The sequence below is a fragment of the Vipera berus genome (assembly GCF_964194415.1).
Source record: "Vipera berus genome assembly, chromosome: 1".
Lineage (NCBI taxonomy): Eukaryota > Metazoa > Chordata > Lepidosauria > Squamata > Viperidae > Vipera > Vipera berus.
Window position 1 is genome coordinate 69,653,709 of NC_138202.1, and position 19,863 is coordinate 69,673,571.

The 19,863-nt window shown below is 39.1% G+C and overlaps 1 protein-coding gene across 1 annotated transcript in view; it reads right to left on the bottom strand.

Moving 5' to 3' along the window:
• Window positions 1–19,844, bottom strand: part of CDAN1 (codanin 1) — a 36,668-nt gene extending 16,824 nt beyond the window's left edge. Inside the window, exons 1-11 of the mRNA XM_081316899.1 lie at window positions 19,633–19,844; window positions 13,601–14,286; window positions 9,056–9,268; window positions 7,840–8,033; window positions 4,920–5,039; window positions 3,861–3,939; window positions 3,255–3,375; window positions 2,021–2,130; window positions 1,713–1,802; window positions 873–948; window positions 501–709 (exon numbers count right to left, since the gene is read on the bottom strand). Coding sequence (XP_081173025.1) covers window positions 501–709; window positions 873–948; window positions 1,713–1,802; window positions 2,021–2,130; window positions 3,255–3,375; window positions 3,861–3,939; window positions 4,920–5,039; window positions 7,840–8,033; window positions 9,056–9,268; window positions 13,601–14,286; window positions 19,633–19,725 — 1,991 coding nt within the window. The 5' untranslated portion in view covers window positions 19,726–19,844. The remainder of the gene's footprint in view (window positions 1–500; window positions 710–872; window positions 949–1,712; window positions 1,803–2,020; window positions 2,131–3,254; window positions 3,376–3,860; window positions 3,940–4,919; window positions 5,040–7,839; window positions 8,034–9,055; window positions 9,269–13,600; window positions 14,287–19,632) is intronic.
• Between the last annotated feature and the right edge of the window lie 19 nt (window positions 19,845–19,863).

Consider the following 19,863-nt stretch of genomic DNA (forward strand, 5'->3'; position numbering starts at 1 on the left):
AAAAATCATTTTAACAACAGCGGAGCAACACCGAGACCTACCAGAGCAATAGTAGATATATACTGCAAAATCATTTTTGACAGGTATTACAGATGCACTTCAAACTGCAGAATACAGTTTTGCTATTCTCACATTCCTTTGTTACACATTGCCCATATCCATTGTAAAAAAAATAAAAAAAGCTTAGCCCAAATACATTATTTCAAACTTCAAGTAAGCAATAAGACCACACAATAACATTGAACAACAATGCAATCTTATTTTGCTTTGAAGAATTATGAAATCTCTCTGGCTTCCCTTGTAATCATTCTACTAATAAAGCCAATAAACAGGTTAAGAAATGGGAACGCCAGAATAGTTTATGCACAAATTTCCTTTGGGGATTCCTCCTAGGCACACTGTGTTGCACACTTAAAAAACTTGCCCGAACCAAATGCAAAACTATTAAATGCTTTTGCTTGGTAATACACAGGTTCAGTTAAGTGGCAAAAGCAGCTCACCTTCCTGCACTGAGGATGAAGTCCCGGAAAAACTGTTGGCATCCTGGGAAAGAAGGAGGAGGACAAGGTCCTCTGATGCTCTGAGGAACAAGAAATCTCTCTTGCAGCCTCTTCAGTCGATTCAGATTATCTGGACCTAACATGTTAAGGACATCCTGGTCTGGGGTATCTCCCCAACTTGTGCCTCCACCAACTGGTCCTTTACACATCTTTGAAACAGAAGGGAAAAAAATAAGGAGATAGAAGAACAATATTTTGCTCAGAGAACACAAAGGACCCCACAACCATAGAAAAGTTTAGTTATCATAAATATCTTGCTATTACAAAGCAAACCATCTTTATTTATTAAACAAAATGCAACCACAAACCTACCTGAAGAAGTTGTTTCTGAAAGAGCCGGGCAAAGTGACTATAGTTACAAGCTACTGAAAGATGCGCCATCATAACTCTGCAAAACAGGAAACAAGTGACTTATTATAAATAAATCAGGAATTACTATTTTAGAATCCCTACGGGTACTAAGAAAATCTCTAAATAACTTGAGTAATTTGCAACTATGAAATATTGGTTCTGGTTTCCTCCCCCCACTCCACCCCATCCTGGAAGCTCACTTGGTGACCTTAGGTCAGTCACTCACTCTTTCTGTGGATGAGAGTTATTTTCAGAAAACTGAAGTACTGCAATGTATTCCACTTTGGGGGGGGGGGGGAGAGGGACTTGATAAGCCTCCTACAACTTTTCTAAATGTATTTTAATATTTATACTCCATCCCATAAAGTCACAAAAAGAGAAAGAGCCAATTTTTTTGCTCTATATTAACCAGGACTGAATTACAGTAGTGTCCATGTTCCAATGCAATCCCCCACTGGTGAAGAAATGGATTCTCCTCCCTCATATTTAAATCTCTTCTTTAACAAATTCTTAATACATGACTACATTTCATTTGTTCTCATTATCAAAAATATGGGTGATTCTTTGCTTCTTACAAGTTCTGACCTTATAATTTCAAACCATATGAATTTGTTACATATCTAGGGATTTCTTGTAAATCTTGGTAGTTATTATTTGATCAGATATTCTCCAATGCTTTCCAAAATAATCACTAGTTATCACCTACTGGACTATAAAGAAGTACAAGGACTCTTTTCTAATTATCCTTATAGCTATTTTTGTAAATTATCCTGATTCAATTGTTGAATTAAAAGCTCTTACCTGATCCTATCTCCTAGACATTTCTCAAAATCCCAACCTGTTTTTTCAAAGTTATCTTCCCATTCACGCAGCAATTCATAAAAAATATCTCTATTGAACGAGGTAAACATATTAATGTCAATATCTGAAAATACAATTATCATAATTTGTTATATTATTCTACTTGCATATAAGTTCCATAAGAAGTTATTCTCTTATAAACAAATGTTCATATGTTCAAATTTAGCAATTTTACAACTTGTTAATTATTTTTTAATTAAGTTTATTATTACTGTAGCCTCTGATGAAGAGAAACAAAGAGTTCTTACCTTTGCTTCTTGAATATATGGAATGCCTTATCACTGGAAAAGTTAGATCGATTGTCAGTTTCTGGTTGAAAGGAAACTGACTGCACACATGAAGGCAACCAGAGAGAAACCTGTTAATGGCACATAATGGTAAGTAAGCAGTTCTCCATTTCAATATGCACTTCTCTCTAAGCCAAGAATCCAGAAACAAGCCTTAAAAGTTGGAATTGCAATCTGTTCTCTTTACTATGACTTAGATTCATTGCTAAAACATAATTTCAGGGGCGAAAAGAAGCAAGACCTCTTTAAGGAAAAGGTGGAAGAGTCAGGATCAGGAAAAGGAAAGGAGGCGAAGTTGTCGTGCAGGAATTCAATTTATGTGAGATGGTCTCACGAGGTCGATGATTCGTTAAGGTGCTTCCAAGTAAAAGGCATCACGCAGGAATGCAATCATTCAAAGCTTTATTTAACGATAAAGTAAATAGAAAGAGTTCCCTGGCATGGAGGCATCCGTGCCTGGGTTGAGCTCGTGGATAGGCGAGCAAGCAAGCAGAAGAAAGAACAAAGAACAGAGAGCAAGCAGAGAGCAGCCCCTTGAGCAGAGGTATTTATGGGGGGGTCTCGGCCCCTCCCTTACCATAAAACTCTCTCGCCAATGGGGCTGCAGGGGCCGGGGACCCCTGACCCACCAGTGGGAGCAAAGAAGCCTCTTTGCTCCCATCTGATGACCTTTTTGGGGAACTGCCATGGCTGCCACAAAACATCTAACAATTTAATTTGAGGGCTAATCCACACGGAGCTGTTTCCATCTGTCCTCTTTGCCATCGTTCGCTCCCTAGAGATTAAAATGGACGATCTGAAAATTCAACTGGAAGCCACGAACAAGGAGTGTATATCGGAGGTGGTGGCCCTTTGAGAGCTGTATGCAACGAAATTTCATCTTGATGTATGCTGATTGGTGTACGTTCAAAGTGACAATAAAGTTGTTGTTATTGTTGTTAAGTTAACTTGTAGCAGTGCAATCGGAGGACAAATTTTAAGCACCCTAAACTACAAAATGTGCTGCTCTTATAGCTACTGTATTCTGTTATTCTTCAGTTAATTGTAACTGCCACTTACATGGCACAAAAATATTTCAAGAAAATAAACAACACAGGCACTACCAACAATAACAAGGATATTGAAGAAGCAATCTTTTTTGTCTTCAGGAACTAATTTCCAAGAAATTTTTCAAAGCCTATTTGCTTGGTATTACCTTGGCTGTTGTGTTTTCATAGGCTGCCGTTAGCCTCTCATGCAAGCCAAAGGAAAAAGATGCAATTCGGTCATTCTCAGCAAGGAGCTTCAGGGTCCCTTTCTCTAAATGAGAAACAATTCTGCCAAGACAACAGCAGTCAACAAAAAAAAAGCACATTGTGATATTATATTTAAATGCAAAGAGGATGAATTCCACTGCGTTGTTACTCTTTATATCCTCCACTGACCGTCTGTATTCTGAGCTCTGTCACCCATTCACCTAATCTATGCCGGGAGTAACAAACATCCTGCCCTTGTGAGTTTTAGAAAGCTTCTGAAAACCTTCTAATTGGGGCTTTGATGCCAAGGGAGAAAGAACAATAGCTATCTTTCCTCTCTTCTGGATTATTTTTTTTTATAGCTGTGAGCTGTTTATATGCTAAGATTGCTGTTCTGACCCTTGTACACTGCCCAGAGTTGTGTGATATAAAGGGAAAAATTTATGTTAAATAAATACATAATCAAAATATTAGGAAAGCCTAGGCAGCCTACGAACAGTTTGAAATGAAAACCAGGTGTGGGAGTGTCTGCTTTCTTATGAAAGCAGCCAAATCATTGCACTTACTCAAATTGATAATCCAAAACTTGTGCAGCAAAATAAACACAGTTGTGTATACTGTGAAAGTACTGCCTCTCAATCAAATCTGTAAACAAAATAGGAAAGAAAGAAAAAGCACTTGAGGGAATTCATTCCACAGAGTTCAGTCTGGTCAAGAACAAAGACACTCCTTCCAGGACTGCCATTTACCTTGAACACCTAGGAGGAATAACTACCAAAGGAATTACACAATGTTATATTGCTCTTCTCAGGGGGTAGCTGAGAAGAGCTTTGTAACATTTATAATACCAACTGCTCAGAATTTTTATTTAAATACTCTTGTTGCCCTAATGAGGAAATAAGCCAGAAATCTAGATGTTAAACATGGCTTCCTATTATATATGTATTGGGAAGCTAGGGTTAATGATTTTCAAACAATGCATGTTAAACCATAGTTGAAAGCTACATGCAACATAACACGCCTAAAGGTAAAGGTAAAGGTTCCCCTGCACATGCGTGCTAGTCGTTTCCGACTCTAGGGGCCGGTGCTCATCTCCGTTTCAAAGCCGAAGAGCCAGCGCTTGTCCGAGGAAGTCTCTGTGGTCATGTGGCCGGCATGACTAGACGCCAGAGGTGCACAGAACGCCGTTACCTTCCCACCGTAGTGGTCCCTATTTTTCTACTTGCATTTTTACGTGCTTTCGAACTGCTAGGTTGGCAGAAGCTGGGACGAGTAACAGGCGCTCACTCTGTTATGCGGCACTCGGGATTCGACCCACTAAACTGCCGATCTTCTGATCGACAAGCTCAGCGTCCTAACCCACTGAGCCACCGTGTCCCTATAACACGCCTAGTAACACCTTAATCATAATTTCTGTTTTTTAGATACAGTGAGAAGCTATAACTTCTGCGGCATCATAATGAGCAATATTTAAGCTAAAAACAAATTGTTCTGTCTCCTTAAATGAAACTTTTCCAATATCCCTTATTTTATTTAGTAGAATTCTTCTAACATTGCTCACTATCGTATGTGCTATAATATGCACATTATGTATAACGTCCAAGGATTCTCATTTCAGGTCTGACCTGTATTCTGTTCCATAAATCCCAAGTCACTCTCCCTGTCTTCCGTAAAGGAAGTTCCCTTTGCTGTTAGCAGCTGCAATACAAAGAAAAGCTCTGAGAAGATATTTGGCACCAGGTTTTCTGCAAAAAAAAAGAAAGAAAGTAAACAAGAATAGCAGTCATTCAAAAGGTTCCCTCTGGTGTCCATTACCAGGTAGTCCTCGACGTACAACCACAATTGAGCCCAAAATTTATGTTGCTAAGTGAGACATTTGTTAAGTGAATTTTGTCCCATTTTACAACATTTCTAGCCACAGTCGTTAAGTGAATCGCTACAATTCTTAAGTTAATAACACGGTTGTTAAGTGAATCTGGCTTCCCCCACTGACTTTGCTTGTCAGAAGGTCACAAAAGGTGATCACATGACCCCAGGACGCTGCAACCATCATAAAATATGAGTCAGTTGCCTACTATCCAAATTTTGATCATGTGACCGTGGGGATACTACAATGGTCGTTAAGTGTAAAAACTGGCCATAAGTTACTTTTTTCAGTGCTGCTGTAACTTTAAACAGTCACAAAATAAGTCGAGGACTACCTGTATTTTAAAGAAATGTACAATCATATCAACCTGTGTTTAGATAAAAAAAACTTTTATATTTTAAAAAGAAGCAACATAGAATGCCTTTCAAGACACTGATCAAAATAGCTAAAACTAAATTTAAAGTTAGATGTTAGGGTTTATTGGTTTTATCTAATAAAAGAAACTGCTTTAACGGACTGATGTGACTTTCAGGGGGGGGGGAGTTTGTTTTTATTATTTTTACATTATTTTACACCAAAATATTAAGGACTTGCACTTGCCTAATTCAAATGGCTAGTAACCTATGATAGTTTCAGAAGCTGCCCCCTGCATAAGAAACTGGAAAAGGAGAAAAAGAAGTATTTTGAAGAGAAAATGACTATCCCCATTCAGCTCTGGCTGGATACCACTCCCAAGAAACTAGCCTCAAGGGAACACAGCCATTCATAAAATAGTTCCCTGCGTTAACCTAAGGCCTGTCTTCTTCCAAAGCCTTTTTGCAAGCTGAAAAATGTGTTATACAATCAGACATTTTAAGAAGTCATTTTAGCATAATGCTATCATCTTCTGTAATAATTCAGGCATGATATGATTAATCCATGACTTGGATTAATCAGGATTTTTCATTCTCATTGAGCAAAGTTTCGGTACTAACTTTCCCTGTCAAACAGAATGACAATTACTGTACATAAACACTCTGTTTTGTATAAATACTAAACCATACCTAATAGACCAAAATATCACATAATATGCTAAGATAAAACCTTCCAGGCACATTATGACTTAATATAGTATTCTAATGCAGGGGTCTTCAAACTTGGCCCTTTTATGACTTGTGGACTTCAACTCCCAGAATTCCTCAGCTAGGCATGCTGGCTGAGGAATTCTGGGAGTTGAAGTCCACAAGTCATAAAAGGGCCAAGTTTGAAGTCCCCTGTTCTAGTGTAAACAACATGCAACAATATAATTGGTTTGCATTTGGCTTAACCACTGTTGTTCATAAGCCAAGATTTATTACAGGTAGTCCTCAAATTACGACACCAATCCCTGCAATCCCAATTGCTGTCGTTAACTAAACCTTGCAACTTCCTGCTGGTTTCCCACATTCAAAGTCGGTAGAAACTGCAAGTCCCAGGTGACTTGCAAGTCAGGAGGAAGTAAATGGCTGCTGCCTGGTGTCTCCTACACTCTGTTATGCGGCACTCGGGATTCGACCCACTAAACTGCCGATCTTCTGATCGACAAGCTCAGCGTCCTAACCCACTGAGCCACCGTGTCCCTATAACACACCTAGTAAGACCTTAATCATAATTTCTCAGTTTTTTAGATACAGTGAGAAGCTATAACTTCTGCGGCATCATAATGAGCAATATTTAAGCTAAAAACAAATTGTTCTGTCTCCTTAAATGAAACTTTTCCAATATCCCTTATTTTCTTTAGTAGAATTCTTCTAACATTGTTCACTATCGTATGTGCTATAATATGCACATTATGTATAACGTCCAAGGATTCTCATTTCAGGTCTGACCTGTATTCTGTTCCATAAATCCCAAGTCACTCTCCCTGTCTCCTACCAGGCAGCAGCCATTTACTTCCTGCTGGCTTGCTTGCACAGGGCATTCACAGGTGCATGGGCAGCTTGAGGGGGCGGCATGAGCGCAGTGAGGCTTGGGCTGGTTGCTGGGCAAAGATAGGATCAAGGGGTGCACGGGGATGTGGAGCAAGTATGACAAGGCTTGGGCAGATTGTGTGGGGATGGGAGGGAGGCATGGCTTCCGGAGGATCCTCAAGGGTGCACAAGTGGCAAGGGAGGTGTGGCAAGGGACCACTGGACTGCATGAGTAGCAGTGGGGATGTGGCAAAGCTCAAGGAAAGCATATGAGGGTGGAAGGGCAGCATAGCAAAGCCAGAACTTCAAGGACTAGTCGTAACCACCATTCATTCAGCACCATCATAACTTCAAACAGTTGTTGAAAGAATGGTCACAAGCTACCCAGAGTCGCAGGAGTGAGTTAGGCAGCAAATAAATTTAATAAATAAATAAGTTGAGCACTGCCTGCAGTAGTGACAGTCAATGTATATAATTTGTATAAATTAATTAAAAGAAACTAAGTTGTGCAGAATTTGATTTCTCGGCTTTCGGAATATGTTTATCATTAATAGGGTGATGTATAATAGGTGTTTTTTCCCCTAAAAGTTTGCTATAAGAACAGTATTATACTCTATCAGTTACTGTTTTTTTCAAAGCAAGATTCATTTGAAATTTCATTTCTACTAAATTTATGTGCACATATCATCATTCTTACTATTCTCTCAAATCAATAGAAATTCCCAGTGTTATCTGTTTCAATTTTGCTACCTGCTATGCAAATGGAATAAAGCTCAGCCAGGTGTTCCAGCTGTTTTCTATAAGTAACTTTGTTGACATCAGCAGAGGTTACTGACTGGTTTTCAGTTTGGAGATACACATTCCAACCAACATTAGATTTAGTGGGTGTGCCAGAATCCAGAGATAAACTTATAGAGGAAGACGTGTGATGCAATAATTTAGATCTGTAATACAAAAAAGAGTAAATGGCCACAGAATTAAAAATCATAAAAATGCTAAAAGATTACCTTCTCTACTACATCTGCTAGATTATTTCAGACACTTATTCAGAAGTTAAAAAAATGCAAAGTCTTTTAAGAAACTTCTTAATACTTCTACTGCACTTTCCTACTGTATTTGTAAACAGTATGTTTATATAATGCTGTTGTTGTTAGCTGCAAAGTCGTGTCCGACCCATTGCGACCCTATGGACAACGTTCCTCCAGGCCTTCCTGTCCTCTACCATCTTCTGGAGTCCATTTAAGCTCACGCCTACTGCTTCAGTGACTCCATCCAGCCACCTCATTCTCTGTCGTCCCCTTCTTCTATTGCCCTCAATCTTTCCCAGCATTAGGCTCTTCTCCAGTGAGTCCTTCCTTCTCATTAGGTGGCCAAAGTATTTGAGTTTTAGCTTCAGGATCTGTTTATATAATACTATGGACCAAATCTGGAAATAAACCCAGTTACTTACAAATCTAAAAAACACCAAGGAAAATATTTTAAACTTGTAAATCACATCTCTATTAAATGCAATGGAGAAGTCATTTTAAACATATGTAAGATGTTCTACTTCTTTAAGAAATGGGCTTACAGCAACTCACCATGGCCAACTCGCCACGGCCACCTCGACGGGGGTGGTGGTGTAACTTGCCATGGGACAAGAGTTACAGTAATATCGTAGAAATAGTGGGTTAGAATTATTAAAGAAAGGATGCCAAAGGAGGGACCAAATCAAATGTGAATGACAAAAATTAAAATATTTTAAAAATTATTTTAAATAATTAAATTGATCTGTTGAATTATCCTGCAGTGAGTTGTCCTGTGGAGAGTTGGCCATGTCAAGTTGTCTGGCAGTGAGTTGGCCCTGGCGAGTTTGCCGCAACGGGTTGTCCCATTCCGTTAAGAAATGCCTGAAATCACACTCTCAGCACATAGTGCATCTCTCTCTCTCTCTCCCTCTTGGGCACCAGATCACAAATTCTATTACCTTTCTTTCTTCAACATCTCTCTTTCTTCCTGAAGACTTCCTGTGATAGAAGTTAAGTTCATCCCCTGAGAATTAGTAAGGCTCTCAGAACTTGCTCCAGACTGAACTTGAGAACTGCCAACAGGTGTAGAAGTGAAACACATTTTGGGCTTGGACAGACTTCTCTCAGTACTCACAGGAGTCGGATTGATTCTTCTTGATGGTTTGGTTTTGCTAAAACCAAAGAGAAAATCTGTTCAAGAGACAGTAAACCTTTCAATATTTAAGAAAAAAGAAGATACCTGATGGTTCAAGCCAAGGTTCTAATAATACAATATTCTTTCCCAGTGACTAATAAGCTTTTGAGAAATATGTGAATAGGATATGGGTGCAATAGTATTTTTTTCTTTTTTTCCATTCTGAAGAAACTGAAACTAATATATATATACTGCTTCTGATACTGGAAATAGAATATATTCTTAATAAATATGTTTGCTACGTATTATAGTTGCAATTTTTTTTTGTTCTGTGAAGAACAAATTGTCAGAATCCATTTATATCACATTTCATAAATGTATAGGTAGAACAATGTGCTTATTCTGGGGATTCTGCCATCTCTCCGAAGGGGGGGGGCAGAGGATAGACTTTAGGCGATCTTCAAACAACAGGGAACATTTGAACTGGGGGAGGGAGGGGGAGAGACAGATCTGGATTGCATCTTCATTTACAACTAAAAAGGAAAGCAATAACCATAAAACCAAGGAGAGTTCCCTTTCCCATGGAAGGGCCCGACACCTAAGCAAATGATGAGAGCCTGACCAAATGGATGAGGGGAGGGGCTGAAATGGGAATGCTTTATATAGGATTGAAATGTAACTTTGTTAGATTCCGTCTTGTATTGCCACAATCGATTCCATCCTAGTAAACATTTTCCTTTTGGACTAAACTTGCATCCAAGAGTTCTTATTTCCTAAGATGTGAATTGAGGTGGGTCCTGACACAAATACAGAATTGTGAAGAAATACTTTTTATCTATGCCAAATCTATCATAATGCAACTTTATTGGTTACATAGGATTCTTGTATTTTGTAGATGGTGAAAAATGTTGGTTTCAGTATTCCTTTTTTTCAATAGCATGCATTATTTTCTATAGTTTAATTGCATTCTTCCTTACTCATCTTTTTTCTACAATACAAAACTCCAAGAACAGTAAGATTTCATAATAGATATTGCTGTAGTCCCTTGAAAGTTTCCTTTTTCATCCAAATAATCCAAATCTACGATATTCTGTAGCCATCTACTGGCAACTTGCAAAATACTCAATATTTAATATATTTATTTATTCAATAAATGAATGCATTACCTTCCAAAAACTCAAGCTAGTGTAGTCAGCACTTTTCCCTTCAATATTTTTCCATGACAAGCCCAAGAGTCTGCAAGCCCGAAGTAATTCATGGAACTTCCATTGTGGAAGGTTAATTTTAATCTAGATCTTCTTTATCGTGGTCCAATACCCTAAACTCTATACCAGTGTTTCTCAACCTTGGGAACTTCAAGATGGTAGACTCCAACTCCCAAAAATCCACAGTCAGCCAGCTTGCTGAGGAATTCTGAGAACTGAGGTCCGCACATCTTAAAATTCCCAAGATTGAGAAACATTGTTCTATATTATTCTATCAAATATGTATAGGTAAAGGTAAAAGGTTCCCCTGCACATGCGTGCTAGTCGTTTCCAACTCGAGGGGCTGGTGCTCATCTCCGTTTCAAAGCCGAAGAGCCAGTGCTTGTCCGAGGACGTCTCCGTGGTCATGTGGCCGGCATAACTAGACGCCAAAGGCACACAGAACGCTGTTATCTTCCCACCGTAGTGGTCCCTATTTTTCTACTTGCATTTTTATGTGCTTTTGAACTGCTAGGTTGGCAGAAGCCGGGACGAGTAACAGGCGCTCACTCTGTTACGCGGCACTCGGGATTCGCCCCACCAAACTGCCAACCATCTGGTCGACAACCTCAGCGTCCTAACCCACTGAGCCACCACGTCCCTATCAAATATGTATACGTATCAAGAAATAATTTTGTTAACTGAATAGATTTTATATAAAAGGATATAATATTCCATGTAATATCATAGAAATCTGATCAATATTTTCGCTTTAGCTGTTAAAATGAGCATCTATTAAACACAGTCACCTGAAGCAAAGCAAAATTCTAGAGAAGGAAAAGGCCATTTAAAATCTTAGCATTTGTAAGGACACTGAAGCCAAATAACCAACATAAGTCTGGAAGTGAGAAAAGGTGTTTGGATAGGACAGGGATAGGCAACCTCGGCTCTTTTATGACCCATGGACTTCAACTCCCAGAATTCCTGAGTCAGCATAGCTGGCTCAGTTGAAGTCCATGAGTCATAAAAGAGCCGAAGTTGCCTACCCCTGGGATAGGAGAAAGGTACTGCTAATCAGCTCATGTGTTTATACCGCTTTATCTTTGCAAGTCTATGAAATGAGTTTAACAGGCTCTGGCCATTTTTAGCTATATTAATTTCATTCCATGTTTGGACATATAAAGAAAAGCTGTGAAATTAAACTTCTTTGGGGGTTTCTGCATAAGAGCCCTCATTCCCCATGGAGGTAGGGAAAAGAAGGAATATCTGTCTTTGTAGGAGCTACTAAGGCCAGTAATTGCATTATTATAAATGCCTATGGAAAGAAAAATCAGAGCTTTTACACGTGCAAAATTGCAAAGAAATTTTAATCACTGCTCATCTGGGGCCAAAAACTTTCCCTACTAATAGCCATTCTGCTTGCCAAAGACAGCAGCTCCTTCCAGGTAAGGTGCAATATGTTAAGCAACAAAGGCTTTTTGTTGGCAGCTGAACACCATTGTATAAGAGTAAGATAAGTTAATTGGCTAAGTATTCTAGCCCTATAACTAGGAAACCTGAAAATTGACCTCTGCATTTCTCAGGCTCTGTATTGCTTAATCTAGCCTTGCCTAGTGTTTGCAGTGTTGTATGTGACCCTTCAACAGTTACTTGAGTTTGCATTATTTGCACAATTTTAGATCACATTTACATAAAATTGGTGTAAATGTGTAAAGACACTGATTTCCTTTTCCAGAAAGCACAGTCAATGGTGAGAATTCTGAGAGATGGTCCACCCAGACCATGGAAAGTTAATTTATGAATTTAACAGAGCTTATCAAAGATTCTGCAGCATGCAGCAGAGTAAAGCATCACATAAATAATAATAAAAAAGAAATCTCCCAACATGAACACCAGAGAACAACTGGCTAAGGTCAATAATCTTGACAGCTTCAGAAAACGTTAAGAGAAAGAGGAGTTGCATGACTTGTGGGAATACAGAATTCCAGAGCATGGAGTTTGCAACTTTAAAGACCTGCTGTCTGCTCCACATCCCCAACAGGCCCTCAAGACATCTTTTACCAGATGGACATAGATTCAATCCTAGAAAAGTGGTGGAAGAAGTAACATAGTGCTGTGCCATAATGGGCCTTGTAAGTCAGAACCAGTTTTTGAAAGCTACTAATAACCACTGCAGTTTATCATTGGTGTAAGCTCTGCCATAGGGTTGACACGCAAGCCAGAGTAGCCATTGTGTTCTGCAGGAGCTACAGTTCTTGACAAAGATAGCCCATGTAATGTGTTACTGTAATCAAACCAAATAGTGATCAGGGCAGGGGTGTTACTTTCACCAAGCATCCTGATCCAGTTAGAATAGTAACTAGTGCATCAGCTGAAGATGGGCAAGAGGCCTTGGTCATGACCTCCAGATATTATTTAAGAAATAGCCGTGAATCCAATAGGACAGCTGGATCATGAACTGGATCATGAGTATGACTCCATTCCAGAAAAACTATAAGCCTGTTCTTGAGTGTTTGCTGACATACAGCAATTCATTTTGGAGGGATTTTAATCTAAACTTATTTTGACAGATTCCATCCCATACTCAATCTGACGTGGCTACAGGTAGTCCTCAATTTATAACCACAATTGAGCCCAAAATTTCCATTGCTAAGCAAGGCAGTTAAGTGAGTTTTGCCCTATATTTTGCCACAGTTGTTAAGCAAATCACTGAAATTGCTAAGTGAATCATATGGTCATTAAGAGAATCTGGGTTCCCTCATTGACTTAGCTGGTAGGAAGCTGGTTGGGAAGATTACAAATGGTGATCACATGACCCCGGGACAGGGCATCTGTCATAAATGCATGCCAGTTGGGAGCGCCCAAATTTTGATCACATGACCATAGGTATGCTGCAATGATTGCAAGTGTGAAAACAATCATGTCACTTTTTTCAGTGCCATTGTAACTTCAAAAAGTCACTAAATGACTAGTTGTAAGTCAAGGACTACCTGTACATATATATTTGAGCGGCATTTGAGTATTCATATAGACATTAAATAACATAGAGGAGAATCCTGAATCCTGCAGTGCATCACACTAGAGAAAACTTTGCTTCAAGTCCTGCAAAGTTATCTTGCCATCCCAGAAGTAGGCCATTTCCTTTTCATCAGAATTACCAAGGAGATTTGAGAACTGAGACTTACTTTATTTTTCCAGCAGCACTCATGGGTGGGAATTCCTCCAAGTCATGTAAGTTAAGCTGGTCAGATGGTGAACAAGTGGAGACAAGATTGATTTCACTCAGTTTCTTCTGTCTCAATGAAGAACTTTCACTTTTTACCTCATCATTCATGTTTCTTCCTAGGTCGTGTCCCATTGGCCGACTAGAACCACTTGTACAATTGCTCCCTTTTCTTCTGCTTCTCCTTACAGGGGCAGCAACAAGAAAACTCCCCAAGTTTGTTTTCTGAGTAGATCGTCTCTCAGTGCGAGAAAGAATAGGGCTTGAACCCACATTTGGGCTAGTGCTGAGATCCACATTTAAGAGATCATTACTGGAATTCAGTTCACTTGACCCATTAACAGCTGAAGATCCGTGCAATTCTGAAGCAGAAATACTGGAATTTGGAGACTGCAAGCCAGTAGGAACTATATCAAAGAAAAGTTGTCCTCGACAGCTACTGTTGTGGAACTTTTTCTCAGATCCTGTCCGTTGGTTCCTATAGCTATTAGAATTTCTCAAGATCTTGGAGTTTGGAGTTTTAGCAGGAGTAGCTGGTCCATGGGTCAATATCTCACTAGTCTGTTCCCTGATGTAGTTCAGCAAAAAAGGAACAAAGTCTTTTTGAAGCAAATTAAGGACAACTAGTTTGGGGTGAATTGGAGGGTCCTGTACAAACAAATCATAATAAACATCAACTGATTTATTTTAATCTGAATTTTTCTTCAGACAAGCGTGACATTATGTAATTTTTTACAAGAATGAGCTCAGTTATGAATTTGTTATAAGCATACAAAGCAAAATGAAACAATTTCAAAACCGAATCCCTCAGGTAATTTAAAACCAGAAATCAGATATTTAGCATATCATTTATTAAATGATAATCTCATCTCATATTGTTTGCCAAATTAGCAGATGGCCACATATATATGTATATTGTTCTATCAACATACATTTTTTAAAATTTTGGCATTCAATTGCCAATTTGGAAAAGCATCATCTCATATATGCTCAGATATTTATTTAAAATAAATAAGGTAAACAATGCCTCAAAGTTCTTTGAAGAGTTTCATCTGTTGGACATTTTGTTTACCACAGTGACTTCCACCAGCAGTTTTTCTCCTTTTAATAAGTGTGAGAATCAAGACTTTGTTTTCTTCCTTCACTATTACAGCAAAATTGTTTTCTACTCTAAATAAGTAGAGATGTGTGGAACTCAGCAAAACAATAATAAGGTATTTATCTCAATTTATATCAGATTTTTCTTCAGAAGATTGCAGGTAGATGATATTACTAACTGTCTGAGATGGATTTGATTCCAATGTGTAAAAATGCCATAGAAAAGCTTCACCAGAAGCTTGTTTTGGCTGTTTCTATCAGTATTATTAAATCTTCTATAATCAGAATACTCATTTCCTTTGCAAATGCATCTCTATTTTTTCTGGAGAATTTAAGTTTCATATATGAAAATGTTTAATTTTTATTACATTTTCATTAAACTAGCCAGAATGAAAACTAAGCATTAGGTTCTGACCTGGATGCTAGTTTCTTGCTCTTTTAATTCACCCCATAAATATAAATCTTAGCTACAGATGTTCTCTTGTTACAGAGGAAATAGGAATAATGATTTGGTCAAAAAGTTCCGGTTATTTCCTCCCATGGTCAATCATTGGTAATTTTAGCCATTTCCATCTGCAGGAGGGGCTAAGCAGGGGCAGACAGACAGTCATATACTTGCTCATTACAAGTATGAAGAATTCCAACTTAATACTTTGTGACCAATAGATTTAACCCAGAATCTGCCTGTTTAAACAGAAGGGCTCCTTATATCCACAAAACACTTCTAAATCAGGGGTCTGAACCCCCAGTCTGGGGTCTGGTACTGGCTGCTGCATATTGGGAATCGGGCCACACAAGCAGCGGGCGAGAGACAAGCACCCAAAGCTGCATTTGCGCAAGCGGTGTGTGTGCAAAGCCATCTCCCCGCCACCAGCGCAGGTCCACAAAGCCAGAAAGGTTGGCGACCACTGTTCTAAACCGTGAAGAAACTGGTACAATGGAAGTGGTTGTAATGTTAGTCAATTCCTCTCAAAATGTACTTTCCCATGTATTTCTTTAATATCCTGTAGAAAGATGGTTAGTCCTAACAGAAGAGTAGAAGTCCTAGTTCTGGGAATGACAGAGGGGAAAAAAAATCAATGACATTTACCCTTATTCCTTTTTACTGACATCTGTACTCAGAGCAGAATTACATTCAGAAATACTCTCCCCCTAAAGGGGGCGTTCTCTGTGGGCACGCTAGACCTGTGGAACCGCTTGCTGGTCGAGCTCCGGATGGCCCCCGACCTTTGCTCCTTCCGGCGGGATCTAAAAACTTATTTATTTGAGCAATCCGGCCTGGTTTGATGGGTTTGGGGGTTGGGGTTTTAACATGGTTTTTAATTACTGTATATATCGGGCATAATATTTAATTGTTTTTTAACTTTTGTACTTTGTTTTTAATATTTATTGCCCTGTACACTGCCCTGAGTCCTTCGGGAGAAGGGCAGTATAAAAATTTAATAAATATAAATATAAAATATAAATATAAAAACTGGATAAAACCACCCTGAATCAATTTTCTAGCAGAACTCATTGATACCTTGATTCTGCAAGGCAAGCTTCAGCTAAGTAAATGACAGTGTAGGAATTACTGAGCTGTTGTCCAGTGCTAAAATTCCTTATTTGCAGGCTTTCTTCTTCCCAAGAGTCTAATTAAATACTCCCAGCAGAAAAGTTGTCTTCTAACAGCAACATTTTTTTTTCAGAAAGTGCTCTAGATTATTTCTATTTATTTAGAAAACTTATTACATTTAGTAGGATTTTTTTTATTATGCATGCTAGGAAGTAGGACTTCAACTTCAAAGTATTACTATTGTTGTTGTAAACTAAAATTTATCCATACATATATCAAGGAAACCCAAAATTTCTGAACCCTGGGTTTACATTTAATGAAAGTTTCAGGAAAAATTTATTACGTTAGGAAAAATTAAGAGTCATGCTCTCTCAAAAGCCTAGGAAGCTAGAAACTGCAGGACTATACAGTAGTGGCCAAAATTGTGGAAACATTTTGGGAAACGCGTACAGTAGAAATGCCACTTTGGGTTAAGTTTCCACCAATTTTTCTTCTAATTTCTTTATAACTGTAGCCTTGTTCACTTAATAATACTATTTTACATCGCTTTCTGGGCAACCAGTCAACTCTTTGCACCATTACTTTAATTTTATTACGTTTTACAACCTCACAATGAAAGAACACAAAAAACCCAAGCAACTTGATAGTGATCACACTAACTTGATAGCGATCACATAACACACTGACAAATGTCCTCCTCTCAGCTTCAATACATGACATCAATAACTGAATCCTACTGTGATCTGATTGGCTCATTGCCAAAACAAGATCGACACCTGATTGGCTCTCTAAGCATTCATGCTCGTTGGCTACAATCAGATGAAGGAAAGCTACCTGATATCAACCTAAGCAAGTTGTGCTTCCTTTTTCTGGTTATTTGGCTATAACTTTTCATAGAATACAGTACAGATAATTGAACAAACTATGTTACATTACATTCTTGATTAAATTATCTTTCCATTGATATATAATTTTATGGTACTACTCCAAAAAAAGTGATGTTATTAGCCATCAAACCTCAAAAATACACTTTCCCCAAAAGGTTTCCACAATTTTGGCCACTACTGTAATTTCCTTTGGAAATGACAACATGATTATATAATAATATATGCAATAGTAGTGTAGAAATGTTTCTCACCATGGACCAAGAGCCTTAGCTTTTGCCTTTGAACAGCATTAAGACAAAGTCTAAAAAAGTTCTCAGACTACTAAAGTCTTCTAAGAACAATCTGTTTTGCATTTCAAGTAATGACAATTATATTTTATATACTGAATTATATTCAAATCAGTTTGTGCATTATTAAACATTATAGCAAATTATGATGGATTTCCAACCAACATTCCTTCTTCCCTACTTTCCTATCAGAGTTCACTAATTTGGATTTTTTTAAAAATCACCTAGTCATATTTAAAATGCAGTTCTGGTTTAAGGGTGTGAAAAGACTGAGCATCCACCTGACAGACTGGAAAATATCAGGGAAGTGAGGGGTTCTGCCATTAAAGTCACCATCTCTCCTTTATACAGGCAAAATACAGTGATGCTCTGCCTATACCTGTGGTTTCATTCCTTATCAGAAGAGAAGTTAGAACCTCTGGCATCCATTGCTGCAAATAAATATTGTGCTAGAGGGTTAGAGTTTTCCTTTGCAACATGCAAGCTTCCTATTTCTTTCTTAAACATTTGTTTAAGTTGGAGCAAAGAGTCTTTTGAGCATAGAAAAATGATGTCCAGTCTATTTTGTGCATCTGAGTTTGCCCTAGTGCCTTTTATTTCTACTTCACATTTTTTATTGTTAATTTTAACAATAGCTTTAATAATTAAAATTAAACAATTGACACTTCTCTAGCACCTCTACATCAGCAAATGGCATTAAAAATCTTATTAGTTCCCATGCACCACCCAAAATACAAAGGCACTGAAGATAAAGACAGTCTTTTGAATGATGCTAAGAATGTTTTAATCAGCAATGCACAACTTAATTACTGTAATCACAAGAGAACAATTTTCAAATACCCTATACAATAACCAGTATAATAAAATTTGTTCAAACAGCTGCTTATAAAGGCAGCATAATTACTTTCCAATTACTGGGAGTTGCTGAACATTGATTTATTCACTGGCAATAGGAAACACTTTTGTGCTGTAATATTGCTTTAAACTGACCAAACAAGACACATACATTCCATGTGTGTGTAGAGACCAAATACTCATGTCCAACATTAATTTTCAAGAATGAACTTGTACAGAGATGACTTCTTTATGCTTAGTTCAGGAATTCCACAGTTCTTCAAATTACAAATTTTCATACCTAAGGAGAATTATGTTTGTGGGCCCTATGACATTTCCTGATGATTTAGATAGCATATTAAAATTAGTCCTTGATCAGTAAATCCTAGATTATATTTAAGACTGGCTTTTTTGCCAAGCTACACTGATGTGACTGCTTCTGACATTTGACATATAAGCCGTTGTTATCATTTTTTTGTTTTGTTTGCTGCAGGTGCCAAAGTAACTTGATTGGCTTTGGATACAATGTTACTCAACTCGGCACAGGAAAACACAATGCCATTGCTTTCTCCCTTTCTGGTTAACACAAGATCACGAATGAGGATGTTTTCATTTGCCACCCCACAGGCAAAAACCTCTTTGTAAAGAACTCATTCCCACACGCGCAAAAAAGACAGCAGACAGATATGAATACGGTTTTCATTAAATCTGCAACTCTGGGAGAATTTGCACGGGAATAAGTTTCCTCTGACTTTCGCAATCTTATTTCAGGGGAAATGTACCCCACCCCCCCGAGGAGCGGATCTCCAGTGGTTGCAAAAGACACTGACCCTCGGCCAAGTTTGACCTGCAAGCATGTGCAGGTCAGTGAAATGGGGGAAAGGAGCGCATGGGATCTCGGGGGGGGGATTCAGGATTACGCGGTTCCCCCCAAGAGAAGACTGGATTCGCACACATAATATAGAGCAGCGTTTCCCAACCTTAGGAACTTGAAGATGCGTGGACTTCAACTCCCAGAATTCCCCAGCCAGCTATGCTGGCTGGGGAATTCTGGGAGTTGAAGTCCACGCATCTTCAAGTTCCTAAGGTTGGGAAACGCTGATATAGAGGCCCGAAGGCGTCCTGCTCCGTACCCTCCAGGGCCGCGCAGCAGCAGCAGCAGCACCTACAGGCAGCGCGCGGTGGAGATTCCTGCTTTCCCGCCTCCTTTTCAGGGCTTTTGAAGGCAAGGAGAAACTTCGCCGCCCTGCCAACTTCCCGCCCCACGGGAGGAGAACCGAGGGGGCTAACTTCAAAGAAGCGTCGCTCTCGCCAAGCGGGCTGCGCGTTTTACCTCTTCGGCGCAGCTCCGGCTTGACTTCAGCCACCGCACCACCGCGCTGGCCGCCACCTCGTCCCGCAAGAGCAGCTCCAAAACAGCCGCCATCCCCACCGCCTAGAGAGGCGCCGCTTCTGCAGCCCTTCGGGCAAGGCGCGCGACCCGCCTCGCGGCAACCTCAAAAGCCGACCTGACAATCAGCGAGAGAGAGAGAGAGAGAGAGAGAGAGAGAGAGAGGGGAGGGGG